This window comes from Haliotis rufescens, unplaced genomic scaffold (assembly GCF_023055435.1).
Source record: "Haliotis rufescens isolate VD_foot unplaced genomic scaffold, xgHalRufe1.0.p SCAF_3, whole genome shotgun sequence".
Taxonomy (NCBI): Eukaryota; Metazoa; Mollusca; class Gastropoda; order Lepetellida; family Haliotidae; genus Haliotis; species Haliotis rufescens.
In genome coordinates, this window is record NW_025964001.1 from 61049434 (window position 1) to 61073927 (window position 24494).

The 24494-nt window shown below is 41.6% G+C and overlaps 1 protein-coding gene across 1 annotated transcript in view; it reads left to right on the forward strand.

Annotated features, from left to right (window-relative positions):
* The window catches only part of LOC124132330 (ATP-dependent RNA helicase TDRD9-like), a 107648-nt gene that overhangs the window by 55752 nt on the left and 27402 nt on the right, over positions 1–24494 (forward strand). Inside the window, exons 12-22 of the mRNA XM_048403221.1 lie at positions 3426–3510; positions 6417–6474; positions 7740–7844; positions 8982–9079; positions 10886–11017; positions 11742–11968; positions 14634–14697; positions 15245–15346; positions 21886–22005; positions 22699–22806; positions 24319–24428. Of these exons, the coding sequence (XP_048259178.1) occupies positions 3426–3510; positions 6417–6474; positions 7740–7844; positions 8982–9079; positions 10886–11017; positions 11742–11968; positions 14634–14697; positions 15245–15346; positions 21886–22005; positions 22699–22806; positions 24319–24428 (1209 nt within the window). The remainder of the gene's footprint in view (positions 1–3425; positions 3511–6416; positions 6475–7739; positions 7845–8981; positions 9080–10885; positions 11018–11741; positions 11969–14633; positions 14698–15244; positions 15347–21885; positions 22006–22698; positions 22807–24318; positions 24429–24494) is intronic.

The window sequence follows — 24494 nt, forward strand, 5'->3', positions numbered from 1 at the left end:
CCCTTAGATAAGTAACATCTCCCTTAGTTGAGTAACATCGCCCTTAGATAAGTAACATCTCCCTTAGTTGAGTAACATCTCCCTTAGTTGAGTAACATCTCCCTTAGATAAGTAACATCTCCCTTAGTTGAGTAACATCTCCCTTAGTTGAGTAACATCTCCCTTAGTTGAGTAACATCTCCCTAAGATAAGTAACATCGCCCTTAGATAAGTAACATCTCCCTTAGTTGAGTAACATCTCCCTTAGTTGAGTAACATCTCCCTTAGATGAGTAACATCTCCCTTAGTTGAGTAACATCTCCCTTAGATAAGTAATATCTCCCTTAGATGAGTAACATCGCCCTTAGTTGAGTAACATCTCCCTTAGTTGAGTAACATCTCCCTTAGTTGAGTAACATCGCCCTTAGATAAGTAACATCTCCCTTAGTTGAGTAACATCTCCCTTAGTTGAGTAACACCTCCCTTAGTTGAGTAACATCTCCCTTAGATAAGTAACATCTCCCTTAGTTGAGTAACATCTCCCTTAGTTGAGTAACATCTCCCTTAGTTGAGTAACATCTCCCTTAGTTGAGTAACATCTCCCTTAGTTGAGTAACATCTCCCTTAGATAAGGTACATCGCCCTTAGATAAGTAACATCTCCCTTAGATAAGGTACATCGGCCTTAGATAAGTAACATCTCCCTTAGTTGAGTAACATCTCCCTTAGTTGAGTAACATCTCCCTTAGTTGAGTAACATCTCCCTTAGTTGAGTAACATCTCCCTTAGATAAGTAACATCTCCCTTAGTTGAGTAACATCTCCCTTAGTTGAGTAACATCTCCCTTAGTTGAGTAACATCTCCCTTAGTTGAGTAACATCTCCCTTAGTTGAGTAACATCTCCCTTAGATAAGTAACATCTCCCTTAGTTGAGTAACATCTCCCTTAGTTGAGTAACATCTCCCTTAGTTGAGTAACATCTCCCTTAGATAAGTAACATCTCCCTTAGTTGAGTAACATCTCCCTTAGTTGAGTAACATCTCCCTTAGTTGAGTAACATCTCCCTTAGTTGAGTAACATCTCCCTTAGATAAGTAACATCTCCCTTAGTTGAGTAACATCTCCCTTAGTTGAGTAACATCTCCCTCAGTTGAGTAACATCTCCCTTAGTTGAGTAACATCTCCCTTAGTTGAGTAACATCTCCCTTAGATAAGTAACATCTCCCTTAGTTGAGTAACATCTCCCTTAGTTGAGTAACATCTCCCTTAGTTGAGTAACATCTCCCTTAGATAAGTAACATCGCCCTTAGATAAGTAACATCTCCCTTAGTTGAGTAACATCTCCCTTAGTTGAGTAACATCTCCCTTAGTTGAGTAACATCTCCCTTAGTTGAGTAACATCTCCCTTAGATAAGTAACATCTCCCTTAGTTGAGTAACATCTCCCTTAGTTGAGTAACATCTCCCTTAGTTGAGTAACATCTCCCTTAGATAAGTAACATCTCCCTTAGTTGAGTAACATCTCCCTTAGTTGAGTAACATCTCCCTTAGTTGAGTAACATCTCCCTTAGTTGAGTAACATCTCCCTTAGATAAGTAACATCGCCCTTAGATAAGTAACATCTCCCTTAGATAAGTAACATCTCCCTTAGTTGAGTAACATCTCCCTCAGTTGAGTAACATCTCCCTTAGATGAGTAACATCTCCCTTAGATAAGTAACATCTCCCTTAGTTGAGTAACACCTCCCTTAGTTGAGTAACACCTCCCTTAGATGAGTAACATCTCCCTTAGTTGAGTAACATCTCCCTTAGTTGAGTAACATCTCCCTTAGATAAGTAACATCTCCCTTAGTTGAGTAACATCTCCCTCAGTTGAGTAACATCTCCCTTAGTTGAGTAACATCTCCCTTAGATAAGTAACATCTCCCTTAGTTGAGTAACATCTCCCTTAGTTGAGTAACATCTCCCTTAGTTGAGTAACATCTCCCTTAGATAAGTAACATCTCCCTTAGTTGAGTAACATCTCCCTTAGATAAGTAACATCTCCCTTAGTTGAGTAACATCTCCCTTAGTTGAGTAACATCTCCCTTAGATAAGTAACATCTCCCTTAGATAAGTAACATCTCCCTTAGATAAGTAACATCTCCCTTAGTTGAGTAACATCTCCCTCAGTTGAGTAACATCTCCCTTAGATGAGTAACATCTCCCTTAGATAAGTAACATCTCCCTTAGTTGAGTAACACCTCCCTTAGTTGAGTAACATCTCCCTTAGTTGAGTAACACCTCCCTTAGTTGAGTAACACCTCCCTTAGATGAGTAACATCTCCCTTAGTTGAGTAACATCTCCCTTAGTTGAGTAACATCTCCCTTAGATAAGTAACATCTCCCTTAGTTGAGTAACATCTCCCTCAGTTGAGTAACATCTCCCTTAGATAAGTTACATCGCCCTTAGATAAGTAACATCTCCCTTAGATAAGTAACATCTCCCTTAGATAAGTAACATCTCCCTTAGATAAGTAACATCTCCCTTAGATAAGTAACATCTCCCTTAGTTGAGTAACATCTCCCTCAGTTGAGTAACATCTCCCTTAGATAAGTAACATCTCCCTTAGATAAGTAACATCTCCCTTAGTTGAGTAACATCTCCCTCAGTTGAGTAACATCTCCCTTAGATAAGTAACATCACCCTTAGTTGAGTAACACCTCCCTTAGTTGAGTAACATCCCCCTTAGTTGAGTAACATCTCCCTTAGATAAGTAACATCTCCCTTAGTTGAGTAACACCTCCCTTAGTTGAGTAACATCTCCCTTAGTTGAGTAACATCTCCCTTAGATAAGTAACATCTCCCTTAGTTGAGTAACATCTCCCTCAGTTGAGTAACATCGCCCTTAGATAAGTTACATCTCCCTTAGATGAGTAACATCTCCCTTAGTTGAGTAACACCTCCCTTAGTTGAGTAACATCTCCCTTAGTTGAGTAACATCTCCCTTAGATAAGTAACATCTCCCTTAGTTGAGTAACACCTCCCTTAGTTGAGTAACATCTCCCTTAGTTGAGTAACATCTCCCTTAGATAAGTAACATCTCTCTCAGGCCGGACCAATTTCTGGCCTTGTTTTACAGGTTGTCTTGCCCAATATGCAAAGATAGCCTATGTAACAAGGAGGTCAGAAGCGACTAGAAGTCAGTGATAAAGTGATGAACTGTTGCTTTAATACATGTTTATTCAGAGTATTGTTTCCTAATTGCAGTTTGGTCATGTTATAGATATAATAAAACTAGGATTTTGAAGTATATTAAAGCTTCATTTCCAAGGAGAGAGTGTGTATTTTTGTCTTAAAATTTAGTGTAGTCTTGTCCTTTTATACAGTTGCCTTGCTTAATCCTAAATATCCAGATGCATATTTGATGTAGGGATGACCTCAGTGCTGCAGCTCGGCATGTGTTTCAGCCTGAAAGTCATCCCGCTACACTCCACCATCACCCAGGACGAACAGATGAGGGTGTTTGAGCCAGCACTCAAGGGGCAGAGGAAGGTTGGTGCATGACAGTGATTGTCAGGGACACAGATGAGACCATGTGGCCATCAATATTTTTTTGTCTGTTTCTCATCTCCAACCTCAACCAGCAAGAGGGGGGCATGTGAAAATAATTTTTAAAAAGCCAATATTTTTTTTATTTTTTTAACCAATTGCGTAACTTATTTTAGGACATTTTAAAGTTCAGAACACTTGGTACCAGTCTTAACATTAATTTAAGGCGTAGATTGACTTGCCCTTGGAAACAAATTCTTAATAAATATGGCCGAAGATAGATCAAGCCATCTTCCTGAGTCAAGGGCGTTAACTGTCTATGAAAGTCCAGTTTCCACCCTTGCCGAACTAGGCTGGAATTTTTGGGCTCAATTGTAGTGCCACCTGTGGCTATTATGAGTTATGTCCCTTCTGTGTCCCTCCTATTGACTAATCAGGTTCCACCTCTCATATAGATTGCATTTGCTTTGAGCGAAATAGCGGCGCCCAGTGAAGACAGTCTGATCGATAATCAAGATATATATTGTAATTAAGAGGATCTTACTTCGCAAAGTTCATCAAATCACATGAGTGTCTTGATTAAAACATTAATTTGACAAATATCTGTTGATGCCGAGCTGGTGGTACACATGCTTTGCAAATCCTGCAGTCGTCCTAAATCTGCTCGGCAGTTCACAAACCATCAATGTTGTTACACGATTGTGATTGGACTATGCATAGACTAGTCCAACCCAAACATAACTCCATAATTCCAGCCTAGTTTGACAAGGGTGGAAACTGGACTTATAAAGTCAGTTAACTCTCTCGCCTCAGGAAGATGAGATCAAGCTAACCCAGGGTTTTATGAGTAGAGTGGCAAGAGTATTTTATGGCATACATCTCCACAGCAATGGGAAGCATTGCCATAATTATTATTATTATTTTCCGTCTGAATGAAAATTCAGGGTGGGCGGGAGATGGGAGGCACAGAAAAAAATATTGATCTCCTCAGCAGCGTTACAGATTTCCAAGCTGCCTGAAGAGTGACTCTTCTACAAAATCTAGCCCCATGTATAAAACACCCTGACCCAATTCAATGATGCCTTATGACAGGAACTTCCTTAAAGATCTGTCAGATAGTAGGGAAGTTGGAGAGTTGTTTGTACATGAAACGCTGATGCTACTTGGTTGCATCTGACTGTTTGTTAATATGTACATAAGATGTTACAACACACAACAGAGCTGGCACCCAGACAAGTACACCAGAATCTCTGCTGCAACTGCTTAACATGGGCGCTCAGACCATGCCAGACCTGAGTGTGAGATGAACAGTTGTCTGACAATCACAAGGAGGCAAGAGCGTCCACTAGCCTTTTTATCAAAGTCTTGTTTCAACCCTTGCCACATCAACCTCACTTTCCTGTGCTAAATATGATTTGACTATTGCACATATCGATTGTCCATTCAGAGAACGTTTCACAAAATCAAAATCCACGACTGGTACACCCTCGTATGAAAGTGAATTACCACTGCCTGTCTATGTTGACAGGAATATGTCTTTTTCATCTTTTAAAAACCCAAATGATTGCCTATGTTTTGTGTCAGGGATGAAATTGCGAATGTTTTTGTTATCTGATCGACTAGGTCGCCGCCATCTTTGTGAAGCTATATGAGATAAGAACAGCGATCTGATTGGATATCATGTTTTCATTACAAGGGGCACAACTCGTGATCTATGCTAGGTGGCGCCTGGGTGGAGCCAAGAAATATGGCCTTGTGGCAAGGGTAGAAACTAGGCTTTGATATAGGCTAGTGGACATGCTTGCCTCGGGAAGATGAAGGGGGACATGAGTTGATGTACCCAAAGGGTGAGGGAAGATGACAGAACATAAACTTGGTGTTATTCCCCCTTGATCTCTGTCATTAAAACAATATCGTAACTAGCCGGAGAATGGCATCTTACGTAATTAATTCGAGATACAGAATTGTGGTTGTTATGTTCCAAATGTTACAGCAATTCAGCAATTCAAGCAGGGAATGGACATGGCATGTTAGCGGGGTACATGGAAAATAGTCAAATGTTTTTCGGCCAATCAGAACCTGACATTCATGTGTGAGGTAAGATAAATGTCATGTTTCATTCAGACCAGCACAGCCGCTCCTGAGTATGAGTTCCTAACAACCGTTCTAAAACTTCAACGGGTACAGTTCTGTGTGTCACGGATGTGACGTCACCTTCTCATGGCCGACACCATGTCAGGGCTGATCAGAGATTCTTGAATGCTAGACTTATGGAATGGACAGGTTAATATGCTGTGTACTCAGTAAAAACAGCCTCCATTACATACATGAGAGATGACTAAATAAAACCAAGCTCCATCAGCAGAAAGAACTTCTCCTTTTGGCTTTATAAAAGACGTTAAAGAACAACTGATTCTTTCATAAGTTGTCTTGTTGGTGTCTCCATGTTATGTGAATGACATTCAAGTACCGTTAATCCCGAAGGTTGTTCTGACGTGATCTTTAATGAGATGCCCTCGGCGATAGCAAGAACTTGTATCTGATTTTAATGAGATTGAAGTAATCTAAGCATGTGATTAATCCTGTTTTGTTTATTTAAAGCATTAATTGTTTATTGTTAAGCAAGTTTATCTCTTCAGTCGTTGTAATATGCAGTTACCAGCCGACTCATCTCGCATCAAAACACGGGCTGTGTACTTGCGGGCAGATGACCAATGAGTACGCTGATCACTGTGTCGGACTAACGAGACTGATTAATGAGTGATTTCGGTAATTCGTTGCAGATTAGGTGTGCGGGAGTCGAGAATAACGGGTCTAAATAGCACTGATTTATCGGTTCCCAATATTAGTGTCCGATAAAGCCTATTGTCGGATTAACGAGACTTGACTGTACACTGGTTGTTTTGTAGGTGATACTCTCTACCAACATCGCTGAGTCGTCTATCACTGTTCCAGACATCAAGTATGGTATGTATGTGTCTGTCCCTGAGGGCTCTCAAGCTGATCTGAAGCATATTGTTTCAAATATCTCCTTCAACACATTCAAACAAGCATACACAAATTGTCAGTTCAGCTGGTTAAGGATCCGTGAAGGTCGTTGAGGGTGCAAGCCACTCCCCTGAATCTGAATACAACCAAACACAAAACTCAAAATCACACGTACAAAGGCAGAATGTGAATCACAGACAGAAACTTGTAGGACACGTTCCTAGGTCAAAAAAGGGAGCAATTTGAAGTTGAATTACTGAATGTAATATTGAAAAAGTATAATTTGTAAAGGAAGTTTTTATGCATAGGAAATGTTTTAGTTTATGCAATTTTATTTGTGTCTCTTGTACCCTGTATTGAGTTCCAAGTACCCTCTAAATTGACCCCCAAATCCTGTGTAACAAGAGTGCTTTGTTTCGCCTAGGTTTTGTTTCAAACCATTATTGATTTAATAAGTCCCATATGGATATTGTGTCACAATCGTTGGCCACCCTATTATGTCAATATTGATCCTGTCAAAAGTCTGGATGATAACATGGATTAATGGGAGCCCAGTCGTGTAAGGCGCCGCGATTCGCTGTGCAGAGTTGCGTCCCTTTGGCACGCCAGAAACCTATGATTGTGGGTTCGAATCCCGGTTCACCCCAATTTTGTTTCTAGGTTTGTCAGCACCATACGTGTGCTCATGGGTTTCACCGAAGTGGTAAACGTCTGAGACCTGCATCACTCCTGGCTTTCCTCCCACATTAAGCTGACACGCCGTGATATAACTGGAATACTGTTAAAAGCGGCGTTAAACCCAACTCACTCACTCACTCACTCAATTGTAGACAGGTCATATAAGAACACCTTAAGGTATATATTTGTCAGTATTCAAGTCACTGAGCAGGTTGGATTAGAATTGATCTTCGACATCCTGTGCTTAGGCTACTAACAGGGTCGGTGGACCGTGCTCTCCCTGACTTGGTTGATGCATGTCATTGTATCGCAGTTGCGTAGATAGATCATAATGTCAATCACTAGATTGTCTGGTCCAGAGTTGATTATTTACAAACCGCATCATATAGCTGGAATACTGCTGAGTGCTGCTTAAAACAACAAACACACAAACACACAAACAAAGCAAGTCACAATGGTCTAAGAAGCTACAGTACATACCCATTGTTGAGTCCATGACTCAACATGGATCCAATGGCCAAATCATTTGGCACTAATCACACCTAAATGTCCTGTTGCATGTGTAGTTATCGACTTCTGCCTCACCAAGAACCTGGTGTGCGACCCCATGACCAACTACACCCATCTGATTGTGGACTGGGCAGCCAAATCCAACTGTACACAGAGGAAAGGTCAGCAATCCCAGTTCTTCTACACAGGCCTATGTTGGCCTCAACACTTTAACTAACTGCAGTTGTTGGGATAAGAATAGTTTGAGTACATATTTCACTGATCCGTGAACATCCAGGTAAGAATTGGTTTCAGCAGCTCATGCTTGTTGTAAGAGGCGACTAACGGGATCGGGTGGTCAGACTCGCTGACTTGGTTGATGCATGTCATGGTATCCCTATTGTGTAAATCAATGCTCATGATGTCAATCACTAGATTGTCTGGTCCAGACTTGATTATTTACAGACCGTCGTCATATAGCTGGAATATTGCTGAGTTCAGCGTTAAACAACAAACCAACAAACAAAAACAAACATATTACAGTGTATGAAAAGCCTTGAGTTATTGTGTCAATAGCTATGCGAAGTTTATAAGGAGAGGTTCAAGAAGTCTTCCTGGGCTCCGTTCTACAAAGATATCATAGCCCTACGACTGTCATAAGACAATGTTAAAGTATGGGAGTTTGACTGTCTTAGCGCCAGACATAAACATGCTAAAGGGGACACTTAAAAATCATCATTTTGAAAAAAAAATAACTTGTGTTGATGAATATTGTACAAAGCCAGGGATAAATGTTCTTTCTAAAAAATAATCAGATATAAATAGGATGTGATCAAGCTCAGAGAAGAGGATGGAGGCCAGTTTTCTCCATTACTACTCCTTACTGTCTAGCTCAGTGTGAAATTTCGTACACCGAGACTGAAGATGGTTCAAGTGAGCTAAACATTTTCGTGAGTGTCGTGCACAGCGGCACTCTGGAGAAACCTACATTTCTATCCCTGTATCATGATTAAGGGACATGTTGATTTGCTGTGCAGAGTTGCGTCCCTTGGACACGCCAGAAACCTATGATTGTGGGATCGAATCCCGGTTCGCCCTGATTATGTTTTTAGGTTTGTCAGCACCATACCCGTGCTCATGGGTTTCACCGAAGTAGTAAACATTCACTCACTCACTCACTCACTCACTCACTCACTCACTCACTCACTCACTCACTCACTCACTCACTCACTCACTCACTCACTCACTCACTCACTCACTCATGATTATTTGACGTTTCCAAGACAAATGTGTGAATGTTATTCCACGCGTGTTGACAGGTCGAGCTGGACGTGTTTCCAACGGCCGCTGCTACTTCATGGTGACTAAGACATTCTTCAGTCAATGTCTGCCTGATTATGGAATACCAGAGATGCAGGTACAGATGTCAGGACCTCACAAACATATTTTCCTACTGACAAGTTGTCTTGTGATGAAATGCGTGTTGTGTGGTGCCACAATGGGTTGTGTGTGCCTAACAGTGCAGAGTTGTGTCCCTTGGTTAACCAGAAACCTATGGTTGTGGGTTCAAAGCCTGGTTTGCCTTGAGTTTGTTTCTAGGTTTGTCAACAGTCTGAGACTTGCACCACTTCGGGCTTTTCTCCCACAATGTCGTAAGAGGACCTGGTTAGTGATTGATGATAGCGAAGGAATGTATGTTGAGTGATGGCACAACGTCCTACATGTGCCTGGATAGTGATTGATGATAGCCAAGGAATTTTGTGTTGTGTGGTGCCACAATGTCCTATGCGGGCCTTGTGTTTTTTCAATTTATCCCCTGTTTTTTATGTGTTGTGTTGTGTGATCTATTCACTTATTTCTATGTGTTGTGTGATCTATTCACTGACTTCTATGTGTTGTGCGATCTATTCACTGACCTCTATGTGTTGTGCGATCTATTCACTGACCTCTATGTGTTGTGTGATCTATTCACTGACTTCTGTGTTGTGTGATCTATTCACTGACTTCTATGTGTTGTGCGATCTATTCACTGACTTCTATGTGTTGTGTGATCTATTCACTGACTTCTATGTGTTGTGCGATCTATTCACTGACCTCTATGTGTTGTGTGATCTATTCACTGACTTCTATGTGTTGTGTGATCTATTCACTGACTTCTATGTGTTGTGCGATCTATTCACTGACTTCTATGTGTTGTGTGATCTATTCACTGACTTCTATGTGTTGTGCAATCTATTCACTGACCTCTATGTGTTGTGTGATCTATTCACTGACTTCTATGTGTTGTGTGATCTATTCACTGACTTCTATGTGTTGTGTGATCTATTCAATGACTTCTATGTGTTGTGCGATCTATTCACTGACTTCTATGTGTTGTGCGATCTATTCACTGACTTCTATGTGTTGTGTGATCTATTCACTGACTTCTATGTGTTGTGTGATCTATTCACTGACTTCTATGTGTTGTGTGATCTATTCACTGACCTCTATGTGTTGTGTGATCTATTCACTGACTTCTATGTGTTGTGTGATCTATTCACTGACTTCTATGTGTTGTGCGATCTATTCACTGACTTCTATGTGTTGTGCGATCTATTCACTGACTTCTATGTGTTGTGTGATCTATTCACTGACTTCTATGTGTTGTGTGATCTATTCACTGACTTCTATGTGTTGTGCGATCTATTCACTGACTTCTATGTGTTGTGCGATCTATTCACTGACTTCTATGTGTTGTGTGATCTATTCACTGACCTCTATGTGTTGTGTGATCTATTCACTGACCTCTATGTGTTGTGTGATCTATTCACTGACTTCGTTGTGTTGTGCGATCTATTCACTGACTTCTATGTGTTGTGTGATCTATTCACTGACTTCTATGTGTTGTGTGATCTATTCACTAACCTCTATGTGTTGTGTGATCTATTCACTGACCTCTATGTGTTGTGTGATCTATTCACTGACTTCTATGTGTTGTGTGATCTATTCACTGACCTCTATGTGTTGTGTGATCTATTCACTGACCTCTATGTGTTGTGTGATCTATTCACTGACTTCGTTGTGTTGTGCGATCTATTCACTGACTTCTATGTGTTGTGTGATCTATTCACTGACTTCTATGTGTTGTGTGATCTATTCACTAACCTCTATGTGTTGTGTGATCTATTCACTGACCTCTATGTGTTGTGTGATCTATTCACTGACTTCTTTGTGTTGTGCTCAGCGCTGTCCCTTGGAGACCCTGGTTCTAAAGACGAAGATCTTCAACATGGGGGAGCCGAGACGTCTGCTGGGTCTAGCCCTGTCCCCTCCCAGACTGGACGATATTGAGAGAACTATCCTCAACCTGAAAGAAGTATTACCTCCTTCATTTTCTTCAATGACAATGGACCCTTAAAGATCCATGTAGAATAGGTCTTCAGCAACCCATGCTTGCCGTAAAAGGCAACTATTCTTGTCGTAAGAGGCGACTAACGGTATCGGGTGGTCAGGCTCACTGACTTGGTTGATGCATGTCATTGTATCCCAATTGCGTGGATTGATGCTCATGATGTCAATCACTGGAGTGTCTGGTCCAGACTCAATTATTTACAGACCGGCGTCACATAGCTGGAATATTGCTGAATGCAGCATTGAGCAACAGTTAAAAAAACAAAATCAATGACATGTGTTAGTTCAAGAAATATGTGCAAATGAATGAAAAGGCATTCAGATCTATCCCTTACATAACTCAGGGTCCGACAGTTTTCTATATTTATGAATGACAAAATATGCCGTATACATACTCCATGTCGCTGTCATTAAACAAAAAAACTTAAATACGATATCAACTTACAAGTTTCTGTGAATACATGAAAATGCAGAATTTAGAACAAGACTTTCTTAAACTCTTAGCATTGTGTGTGTATATGTGCAGCAATCTCAGTTGCCTATTTGTCAATGTACGGAGCTTCGATGCCGTTCAGGGCAATCTTGACAGACACATCAGGTAACTTGTCTGCCTGCTTGTTCCAGTGTGAGTATGATTATTGACAAGTGATGTGGTCTACAAAGAATCCAGTGACTTGGTTTTGTTCCAGGTGGGGGCCCTTGCCACGTCAAACAACACATTGAACAGCCAGTATGATGGAGAGCTGACTTTCATCGGGAGGGTACTCGCGGACCTGCCAGTCGATATCCGTATCGGGAAACTGCTTGTCCTTGGACATGTCTTCTGTCTTCTGGAAGAATGTCTTATCATTGGGGCAGCACTGTCGCTCAAGAGTATTTTTGCAAGACCTTTCAAGGCCAAGCTGAAAGCTTTTGAGTGAGTGTGTTTTAGGTGAAAGTGCTCAATGTATTGGCTGTTTTGTGTACTACTTGTAGCGGCCATAAAATTTCCGAGTCCTGTGATGGGATTCGAACCACGGACCTTCTGATCCGAGGTTGGACGCCTTGTCCACATGACCAAAGAGGTTAACCCCGTCAGCAAGCTGACAAGGTAAGGATGTCATCTGTGGGATGACTCCACGCCCTGCTACATACTCCCCCGTCAACAGAAGGCATGTCCCGGGCCACATAGTAGGGTACTGAGGCTTATTTTGCTTAATGTAATATGAACGTGCTCGGCCCCACGCTGGGCGCCAAATCTGTAGCCGGGGTGGTGTTTATGATCCGGCTCGGGCCGTTCGAGAACACAGACACAGGACCCATATTACTACTCAAGAAATGTTAAGGACGACCCAAGCATTTAATATTACTATACTTAATCTTAGTTGAACTGTTTTTGTTAGAATATTAGTATTTTGGTTCTGTATAACTTTCATTGGAAAAAGAACTAGGATAATGACAAATTCTTTGACCAGTCCAGCTTGATAGCCAATCAAAGCTGTCAGTGATCAGGGAGAAATTGACCTTGACCTGTATATAAGCCTGACAAATATTTTTTAGATTTAGGCCAAATTCTCTGTAAAATCTCACATTACGTACATGAATATGTGAAGTATGACAGAAAGTTAGTCAGTTTGCTTGGTTTGTTGTTTAGTGCTGTACTTGGCAGTATCTTTAATTCATCTTCCCAAGGCAAGCATGTCCAATAGCCTATATCAAAGCCTAGTTTCTACCCTTGCCACATCAAGGCCACTATTCTTTGCTCGACTCTGGTGCCACCTCGCGTAGATCACAAGTTGTGCCCCTTGTAATAAAAACATGATATCCAATCAGATCCCTGTTCTTGTCTCGTATAGCTTCACAAAGATGGCCACTTACCAGAGGCGGCTACGTAGTCGATCAGATATGAAAACATTCGCTATTTCATCCCTGAAACACAAAAACATAGCAATCATTTGGGGGGTTAAAAGATGAAAAAGACATATTCCTGTCAACATAGACAGGCAGTGGTAAATCACTTTCATACAAAGGTGTAGCAGTTGTTTATGTTGAACATTCTCTGATTGGACTATCGATATGTGCAATAGTCCGATCATATTTAGCACAGGAAAATGGGCTTGATGTGGCAAGGGTGGAAACAAGACTTTGATAAAAAGGTTGGTGGAAGCTCTTGCCTTGGAAAGATGTCTTCAGTGGTGTTCGACAGAGGATCTGTAGTTGACTGTGTACCTGTTCATCTGGTTGACACTCATCTGATACTGGCTTCTGGATATTTTTTTTATGGTTATTGATGGATGGCTTTCCTGCTTGTTCAATTTTTAGAGAAGGCAGATTATTATATAAACATGGGTCAAATGTGATAATACACCAAATAAGTCAGTATCAACAAGGTGTTTTATGTGATATGTGATATGTGACTACAACTTGTCCATCAATATTAAGATGGCCAGTGGCCATATACAATGCTATGAATAGGGTATCAGACTGGTTCATGGAGGATTAACAATATTCTACCATGAATTTGGAAATTACTAGATTCTGATTGGTCAATCAGAGGCTATTGAATCACAGTAAACCCCAAATCACTGAAACAGCTGGTTTGATGTCCGCATCACCGTGGAAGCTAATATTCATATGATAGTACTTATTTTCGGTCGTTGTCAGTAGGCATATTAAAATAATTATATCACAAAATACAAAAGGTTTGTGGCAATACATTTTGTGCAGAAAACAAGATAGAAATCGATGTTTTGGGGATAACTGAGAGCTTGGTATTTGCGGCTTTTCTGTTCGAGTGAAGTATTACAGTGTAAACAAACTACTTGAGCATATACAGCGCCATATTTTGTTTACAGGCTGTTGTCGGTGATTCTGTAATTCAGATCGATAACCCACTCAAAACACTGGACTCAACCCATGCCTCTTCACTCAGTATATTTGCAAACACCAAAGAGATCACATTCTATTTAGACATGGTAGAATGGAGATAAACATACTGTGTTTTCAATGTAGAGCTTGGTTGCCTGTAACTGTGCTAAATATAACATTTGACATGTCACGCTGCGTTTTCGGGTCCAAATTCAATTTAGTGTGGTTAAATCTACAGGTTACCTTGCTCTCCATTGAAAACACAGTATGTTTATCTCCTAATTGATCATGTTGATGGTGTAAACCAAATTCTATATCTGGACATGTCTTATAGCGACGAGGGCACAGCACGGGTAGCCCAGTCGTCTACGGCACCGCGATTCGCTGTGCAGAGATGCGTCCCTTGGGCACGCCAGAAACCTATGATTGGGGGATCGAATGCCGGTTCATCCTGATTATGTTTCTAGGTTTAAAGGCACCATACCCGTGCTCGTGGGTTTCACTGAAGTGGTAAACATCTGAGACTTGCATCACTTAGGGCTTTCCTCCCACATTAAGCTGACAGGCCACGATATAACTGGAATACTGGTAAAATTGGCATTAAACCCAACTCACTCACTAACTCTAATATAAACACAGTTCAAGGATTCAAGGGTCACTGCTACATGACATAGATCCAATACTCACAAATAGTTTGATTCCTGTGGATGAAATCACAAATCCAATTGTTTCAGGCACAAGTACAGCTGGGGAGCCTTCTCCTTGAGTGACTGCATTGCTATCCTTAATGCTTACAAGGTAAAAAGGGGCGTACACCATGTGTCGCCAGATAGTGCTACTCCACATGTCTATCATCTTCCCAAAACAAGGGAGTTAACGGACTCTAAAAGTCAAGTTTCCACCCTTGCTGAACTAGGCTGGAATTATCGAGTTATATTTGTGCTGGATTAACGGGTCTATGCATAGTCCAATTAAAATTGTGTGACGTAATTGATATCGGGTTCTTAAACAACATTGATTTCAATGTGCAGAGTTCAGTCAACTGCATGATTTGCATAAGATGTACTGTCAACTGGTTGTCGACAGATATTATCCAAATCTTTTCATGTTTTTAATCAAGGTGCTCATGTGATTTGATGCACTTCACGAGGTAAGACCCGTTAAGATTTACATCTTGAACATCGATCAGATCGTCTTAACTTGGAGCTGCCATGTTTGTTTGAACTGATATGAGAGGTGGAATCTGATTTGTCAATAGAATGGGCATAGAAGGGACATAACTCGTAATAGTCACTGGTGGCGATATTTGTAACAATGTTGGTACTGAGGTCTTTGTCTGGTTTAGGTGTGGGAAAACAACAAGAAGCACCACGCCTTCAAGCGGACTGGAATGACAGAGAGGAAATGGGGGGAATCCCACTTCATTCAGATCAGAAGGATCAATGAGGTATGTGTGAGCCCAGTTGTGTATGGCTGTCGCAGTAATCAGTGATCTTACCTGGTTGTCAGATGCAGTCAGTAATTGGTGATCTTACCTGGTTGTCAGATGCAGTCAGTAATTGGTGATCTTACATGGTTGTCAGATGCAGTCAGTAATCAGTGATCTTACCTGGTTGTCAGGTGCAGTCAGTAATCAGTGATCTTACCTGGTTGTCAGATGCAGTCAGTAATTGGTGATCTGACCTGGTTGTCAGATGCAGTCAGTAATCAGTGATCTTACCTGGTTGTCAGATGCAGTCAGTAATTAGTAATCTTACCTGGTTGTCAGATGCAGTCAGTAATCAGTGATCTTACATGGTTGTCAGATGCAGTCAGTAATTGGTGATCTTACCTGGTTGTCAGATGCAGTCAGTAATTGGTGATCTTACCTGGTTGTCAGATGCAGTCAGTAATTAGTAATCTTACCTGGTTGTCAGGTGCAGTCAGTAATCAGTGATCTGACCTGGTTGTCAGATACAGTCAGTAATCAGTGATCTTACCTGGTTGTCAGATGCAGTCAGTAATTGGTGAACTTACCTGGTTGTCAGATGCAGTCAGTAATTGGTGATCTGACCTGGTTGTCAGATGCAGTCAGTAATTGGTGATCTGACCTGGTTGTCAGATGCAGTCAGTAATCAGTGATCTTACCTGGTTGTCAGATGCAGTCAGTAATTGGTGATCTGACCTGGTTGTCAGATACAGTCAGTAATTGGTGAACTTACCTGGTTGTCAGATGCAGTCAGTAATTGGTGAACTTACATGGTTGTCAGATGCAGTCAGTAATCAGTGAAGTTACCTGGTTGTCAGATACAGTCAGTAATTGGTGATCTGACCTGGTTGTCAGATACAGTCAGTAATTGGTGATCTGACCTGGTTGTCAGATGCAGTCAGTAATTGGTGAACTTACCTGGTTGTCAGATGCAGTCAGTAATCAGTGAAGTTACCTGGTTGTCAGATACAGTCAGTAATTGGTGATCTGACCTGGTTGTCAGATGCAGTCAGTAATTGGTGAACTTACCTGGTTGTCAGATGCAGTCAGTAATCAGTGAAGTTACCTGGTTGTCAGATGTAGTCAGTAATTGGTGAACTTACCTGGTTGTCAGATGCAGTCAGTAATCAGTGATCTTACCTGGTTGTCAGATACAGTCAATAATTGGTGAACTTACCTGGTTGTCAGATGCAGTCAGTAATCAGTGATCTTACCTGGTTGTCAGATGCAGTCAGTAATTGGTGAACTTACCTTGTTGTCAGATGCAGTCAGTAATCAGTGATCTTACCTGGTTGTCAGATACAGTCAGTAATCAGTGATCTTACCTGGTTGTCAGATACAGTCAGTAATTGGTGAACTTACCTGGTTGTCAGATACAGTCAGTAATTGGTGAACTTACCTGGTTGTCAGATGCAGTCAGTAATTGGTGATCTGACCTGGTTGTCAGATGCAGTCAGTAATTGGTGATCTTACCTGGTTGTCAGATGCAGTCAGTAATCAGTGATCTTACCTGGTTGTCAGATACAGTCAGTAATTGGTGAACTTACCTGGTTGTCAGATGCAGTCAGTAATCAGTGATCTTACCTGGTTGTCAGATGCAGTCAGTAATTGGTGAACTTACCTTGTTGTCAGATGCAGTCAGTAATCAGTGATCTTACCTGGTTGTCAGATACAGTCAGTAATCAGTGATCTTACCTGGTTGTCAGATACAGTCAGTAATTGGTGAACTTACCTGGTTGTCAGATGCAGTCAGTAATCAGTGATCTGACCTGGTTGTCAGATGCAGTCAGTAATTGGTGAACTTACCTGGTTGTCAGATGCAGTCAGTAATTGGTGAACTTACCTGGTTGTCTGATACAGTCAGTAATTGGTGAACTTACCTGGTTGTCAGATGCAGTCAGTAATTGGTGATCTTACCTGGTTGTCAGATGCAGTCAGTAATTGGTGATCTGACCTGGTTGTCAGATGCAGTCAGTAATCAGTGATCTTACCTGGTTGTCAGATGCAGTCAGAAATTGGTGATCTGACCTGGTTGTCAGATACAGTCAATAATTGGTGAACTTACCTGGTTGTCAGATGCAGTCAGTAATCAGTGATCTTACCTGGTTGTCAGATGCAGTCAGTAATTGGTGAACTTACCTGGTTGTCAGATGCAGTCAGTAATTGGTGATCTGACCTGGTTGTCAGATGCAGTCAGTAATCAGTGATCTGACCTGGTTGTCAGATGCAGTCAGTAATTGGTGATCTGACCTGGTTGTCAGATGCAGTCAGTAATTGGTGATCTGACCTGGTTGTCAGATGCAGTCAGTAATTAGTAATCTTACCTGGTTGTCAGATGCAGTCAGTAATCAGTGATCTGACCTGGTTGTTAGATGCAGTCAGTAATCAGTGATCTGACCTGGTTGTCAGATGCAGTCAGTAATCAGTGATCAGACCTGGTTGTCAGATGCAGTCAGTAATTGGTGATCTGACCTGGTTGTCAGATACAGTCAGTAATTGGTGAACTTACCTGGTTGTCAGATGCAGTCAGTAATCAGTGATCTGACCTGGTTGTCAGATGCAGTCAGTAATCAGTGATCTGACCTGGTTGTCAGATGCAGTCAGTAATAGGTGATCTGACCTGGTTGTCAGATACAGTCAGTAATTGGTGAACTTACCTGGTTGTCAGATGCAGTCAGTAATCAGTGATCTTACCTGGTTGTCAGATGCAGTCAGTAATTGGTGAACTTACCTGGTTGTCAGATGCAGTCAGTAATCAGTGATCTTACCTGGTTGTCAGATGCAGTCAGTAATTGGTGAACTTACCTGGTTGTCAGATGCAGTCAGTAATCAGTGATCTGACCTGGTTGTCAGATGCAGTCAGTAATCAGTGATCTGACCTGGTTGTCAGATGCAGTCAGTAATAGGTGATCTGACCTGGTTGTCAGATGCAGTCAGTAATTGGTGAACTTACCTGGTTGTCAGATGCAGTCAGTAATTGGTGATCTGACCTGGTTGTCAGATGCAGTCAGTAATTGGTGAACTTACCTGGTTGTCAGATGCAGTCAGTAATCAGTGATCTTACCTGGTTGTCAGATGCAGTCAGTAATTGGTGAACTTACCTGGTTGTCAGATGCAGTCAGTAATCAGTGATCTGACCTGGTTGTCAGATGCAGTCAGTAATTGGTGATCTGACCTGGTTGTCAGATGCAGTCAGTAATTAGTAATCTTACCTGGTTGTCAGATGCAGTCAGTAATCAGTGATCTGACCTGGTGGTTAGATGCAGTCAGTAATCAGTGATCTGACCTGGTTGTCAGATGCAGTCAGTAATCAGTGATCTGACCTGGTTGTCAGATGCAGTCAGTAATTGGTGATCTGACCTGGTTGTCAGATACAGTCAGTAATTGGTGAACTTACCTGGTTGTCAGATGCAGTCAGTAATCAGTGATCTTACCTGGTTGTCAGATGCAGTCAGTAATTGGTGAACTTACCTGGTTGTCAGATGCAGTCAGTAATCAGTGATCTGACCTGGTTGTCAGATGCAGTCAGTAATTGGTGATCTGACCTGGTTGTCAGATGCAGTCAGTAATTAGTAATCTTACCTGGTTGTCAGATGCAGTCAGTAATTGGTGAACTTACCTGGTTGTCAGATGCAGTCAGTAATCAGTGATCTTACCTGGTTGTCAGATGCAGTCAGTAATTGGTGAACTTACCTGGTTGTCAGATGCAGTCAGTAATCAGTGATCTGACCTGGTTGTCAGATGCAGTCAGTAATTGGTGATCTGACCTGGTTGTCAGATGCAGTCAGTAATTAGTAATCTTACCTGGTTGTCAGATGCAGTCAGTAATCAGTGATCTGACCTGGTTGTTAGATGCAGTCAGTAATCAGTGATCTGACCTGGTTGTCAGATGCAGTCAGTAATCAGTGATCTGACCTGGTTGTCAGATGCAGTCAGTAATTGGTGATCTGACCTGGTTGTCAGATACAGTCAGTAATTGGTGAACTTACCTGGTTGTCAGATGCAGTCAGTAATCAGTGATCTGACCTGGTTGTCAGATGCAGTCAGTAATCAGTGATCTGACCTGGTTGTCAGATGCAGTCAGTAATTGGTGATCTGACCTGGTTGTCAGATACAGTCAGTAATTGGTGAACTTACCTGGTTGTCAGATGCAGTCAGTAATCAGTGATCTTACCTGGTTGTCAGATGCAGTCAGTAATTGGTGAACTTACCTGGTTGTCAGATGCAGTCAGTAATCAGTGATCTGACCTGGTTGTCAGATGCAGTCAGTAATTGGTGAACTTACCTTGTTGTCAGATGCGGTCAGTAATCAGTGATCTTACGTGGTTGTCAGATACAGTCAGTAATCAGTGATCTTACCTGGTTGTCAGATACAGTCAGTAATCAGTGAACTTACCTGGTTGTCAGATACAGTCAGTAATCAGTGATCTTACCTGGTTGTCAGATGCAGTCAGTAATTGGTGATCTGACCTGGTTGTCAGATACAGTCAGTAATTGGTGAACTTACCTGGTTGTCAGATGCAGTCAGTAATCAGTGATCTTACCTGGTTGTCAGATGCAGTCAGTAATTGGTGAACTTACCTGGTTGTCAGATGCAATCAGTAATCAGTGATCTGACCTGGTTGTCAGATGCAGTCAGTAAATGGTGAACTTACCTTGTTGTCAGATGCAGTCAGTAATCAGTGATCTTACCTGGTTGTCAGATACAGTCAGTAATCAGTGATCTTACCTGGTTGTCAGATACAGTCAGTAATTGGTGACCTTACCTGGTTGTCAGATGCAGTCAGTAATTGGTGATCTGACCTGGTTGTCAGATGCAGTCAGTAATTAGTAATCTGACCTGGTTGTCAGATGCAGTCAGTAATTGGTGATCTTACCTGGTTGTCAGATGCAGTCAGTAATCAGTGATCTTACCTGGTTGTCAGATACAGTCAGTAATTGGTGAACTTACCTGGTTGTCAGATGCAGTCAGTAATCAGTGATCTTACCTGGTTGTCAGATGCAGTCAGTAATTGGTGAACTTACCTTGTTGTCAGATGCAGTCAGTAATTGGTGATCTTACCTGGTTGTCAGATACAGTCAGTAATCAGTGATCTTACCTGGTTGTCAGATACAGTCAGTAATTGGTGAACTTACCTGGTTGTCAGATACAGTCAGTAATTGGTGAACTTACCTGGTTGTCAGATGCAGTCAGTAATTGGTGATCTGACCTGGTTGTCAGATGCAGTCAGTAATTGGTGATCTTACCTGGTTGTCAGATGCAGTCAGTAATTGGTGATCTTACCTGGTTGTCAGATGCAGTCAGTAATCAGTGATCTTACCTGGTTGTCAGATGCAGTCAGAAATTGGTGATCTGACCTGGTTGTCAGATACAGTCAATAATTGGTGAACTTACCTGGTTGTCAGATGCAGTCAGTAATCAGTGATCTTACCTGGTTGTCAGATGCAGTCAGTAATTGGTGAACTTACCTGGTTGTCAGATGCAGTCAGTAATTGGTGATCTGACCTGGTTGTCAGATGCAGTCAGTAATCAGTGATCTGACCTGGTTGTCAGATGCAGTCAGTAATCAGTGATCTGACCTGGTTGTCAGATGCAGTCAGTAATTGGTGATCTGACCTGGTTGTCAGATGCAGTCAGTAATTAGTAATCTTACCTGGTTGTCAGATGCAGTCAGTAATCAGTGATCTGACCTGGTTGTTAGATGCAGTCAGTAATCAGTGATCTGACCTGGTTGTCAGATGCAGTCAGTAATCAGTGATCTGACCTGGTTGTCAGATGCAGTCAGTAATTGGTGATCTGACCTGGTTGTCAGATGCAGTCAGAAATTGGTGATCTGACCTGGTTGTCAGATACAGTCAATAATTGGTGAACTTACCTGGTTGTCAGATGCAGTCAGTAATCAGTGATCTTACCTGGTTGTCAGATGCAGTCAGTAATTGGTGATCTGACCTGGTTGTCAGATACAGTCAGTAATTGGTGAACTTACCTGGTTGTCAGATGCAGTCAGTAATCAGTGATCTGACCTGGTTGTTAGATGCAGTCAGTAATCAGTGATCTGACCTGGTTGTCAGATGCAGTCAGTAATCAGTGATCTGACCTGGTTGTCAGATGCAGTCAGTAATTGGTGATCTTACCTGGTTGTCAGATGCAGTCAGTTATTGATGAACTTACCTGGTTGTCAGATACAGTCAGTAATAGGTGATCTTACCTGGTTGTTAGATGCAGTCAGTAATCAGTGATCTGATATGGTGGTCAGATACAGTCAGTAATTGGTGATCTTACCTGGTTGTTAGATGCAGTCAGTAATCAGTGATCTGATATGGTGGTCAGATACAGTCAGTAATTGGTGAACTTTCCTGGTTGTCGTACTCAACACCTGGAGCCAGCCAGTGTGTCATACTTGACACCTGAACCAGCCAGTGTGTCATACTCGACACCTGGAGCCACTCAGTGTGTCATACTCGACACCTAGAGCCAGCCAGTGTGTCAGCCAGTAATCAGTGTGTGTTGTCTGCAGACATCCGAGTTGATCCGGGAGCTTGAGCAGCGGCTGGAGAGGTTCAACATCCAGAAGGCCAGCAGACCGCCATTCTTTAAGGGAGACTACAACTCATCCAAGGAGAGGCTGCTTCTCAAGGTAAAGCTTTGCTAACCAATGCAGTGTTCCTGTATCTAAAACTGACACTCATTTTTGTCAGTTCCAACTTTCAACAAATACAAACACATGTGAAATTACCTGGTTTTAATTCTTTCAACTCCATGTTCACTGCAATGGCAATGATGTCATCTCTGACGTAACTTAGTTAGATCTACATGTCATTCACACAAAGTTCAGTCGCAATTTTCACTCTGTATTTAAAAAAAAAATATTTCGAGACTAAGTCGCTACAAATATATATTTAACCTTGAAGCAAAGTGAATGTTATTTCATTGCACCAAAAATAGACAAGGGTAAACCCTGATGGTAACAGACAAGCTGACTTCGATCGAAAAATATACTTACATGAATATTGCCTATGTTATGTTCAACAACAAAGATTTATAAGGTACTTTATTTGCCATTCTACGGGGAGTGGCGGTCACATGAATTACCAGTCCAAGCCCAATTTTACCAGTAAAACATTACCGGAACACGGAACACTGCTACGGTGTATAAATATGTTGCTATTTGATTCTAGTCCTGGGCCCACTTGCTCAAAGTGATCTTAGCACTAAGACTATCTTAAGCCTATGTTAAAGAATGGGAGTTACGATCATCTTAGTTCTAAGATCGCTTTGTGCAAGTGGGTCCTGGAGGGACGGGGTTGCTGGACGTGTCTGTGTGTTTCAGCTGGTGCTGTGTGGAGCCTTCTATCCTAACTACTTCCTGCGTGGCGAGGTAGACGAGGGGGATGCTATCCGAGTTCTGTCCAACCATGATCCCATGAACACTGTTGCAGTGAGTAATCATTTTCAGAACTCATTTGTTGCAGATGTGTCACTTGAATTGCAAGTCTGACTTGTTGCAGTAGCCTTTGGTCTATTGCAGAATCCTACTGTGTCTGTCTCTGTCTGTCTGTCTGTCTGTCTGTCAATCCGTCCATCTGTCCATCCGTCTGTCTGTCCCTCTGTCTATCTATCGCCAGTGCAGAGTTAACCTCACCTCCAACAATATGGACAAATTAGTCATCAACATATATGGTATTTTTGAAAAAATATTGTAAATCGTGAAATTAATGCGTCTCCAAATGAATGCGACCACTGGACCCTAGTAAAAAATGCGACTCAATATGAATGCGACACCCCCTCCTCTCAAGCATCAGTGGATTTCTATCTAAAGAAAATGTCCTCAGTCAGGTTTAGAATCCTCACCTTAATCCAACCTTACATTAATCCAATCACACACTAAATAGCACCGCTTTTTAGCGCTGAGTAGAGTACTTCTGCAAAAGCAATACATGCGCGCTGGCTCGGGTCGGCCTTTGACGCAGTCGCAAAGAACAAAGTGTGGCGTCTGCCTGGACTTGCAGGTGTAATCAGTGATGATATAAGTGAGTAGAACTTTTGTCTTGACCCCAGCAGTGACAATTCACAAGACGTAATTAGTGTTTGAATGACATTGTTTATATACTTTATATACAAGTGCTGCTCAATAAACAGTGGTGTGGAATACATCAGCGTATGTCTAAGTTGGTATTTTTGCTATCCAAAATGTCTTATTGTTGATATAAATGCGATGTTTAAAAATGCGAGCAAAGACCCCTCGCATTTTTCGCATTTAATTCATGCTCGCGTTAATTTCAAGATTTACAGTATGTATACTTCTTATAATGAATCATGTTACATTTCCGGTGATACTGATGTTTCTGAGTGCCATTGTCAAATATATGTTTAAAACATCTGTCACTTAGATAAAATTCAGACAGGTTTAAAGTTGTCGAACAATTTGTTGGATTCTGTATCGCATTCTGATTGGCCAATCATGTGGCTTGGCGAGAGCTTAAGTGGTGTTGCCTTACAGTATTTCCTAACATTCCAATCATGTGCAGTTTGTATGATATACAGCCCACATGATATATCTCAATGAGTGAATCACCTCTAGGGCTCCCCTTGCTTGCAGTGAACTGACATGAACGTTTCAAATGTCAAGGTCACTTTGAAGGTCAGACACTAATGGAATGATTTGCAGGAAGTATTGTCAGCATGGTACACATATTTGTAACATCACAAAGTAATCCTCTTGATCGTATGATTTTGAAGGTAAAGGTCACTGCATCTGAAGCAGACGTCCCAAAACATTTGTATTCACAATTTCTTGAGCAGTTCTTATTAGAATTTGATGAAACTTTGTATGCATTAGAGTTCATGGCTGAGATGGAAGGTCAAGGTTATTTAACTGAGACTTGTTATTAGGATAGCTCTACATGTAATCGGCACTGAACACTATGACCTTTGAGTTCTCTGTGTTCAGCTCAAGGGACTGCCAGCCAATCAGGGCATGCTGTACAAGGAGAAGCTACAATGCATCTTCAGTGAGTGCAGCCGGGACCCGCCTCCCATCATCAATTTTGAGGAAACAAAGTAAGTTGAAACAGTGGACCCGTGAAGATCTAGGGTAGAAAAAGTCTTCAGGAACAGATGCTAGCC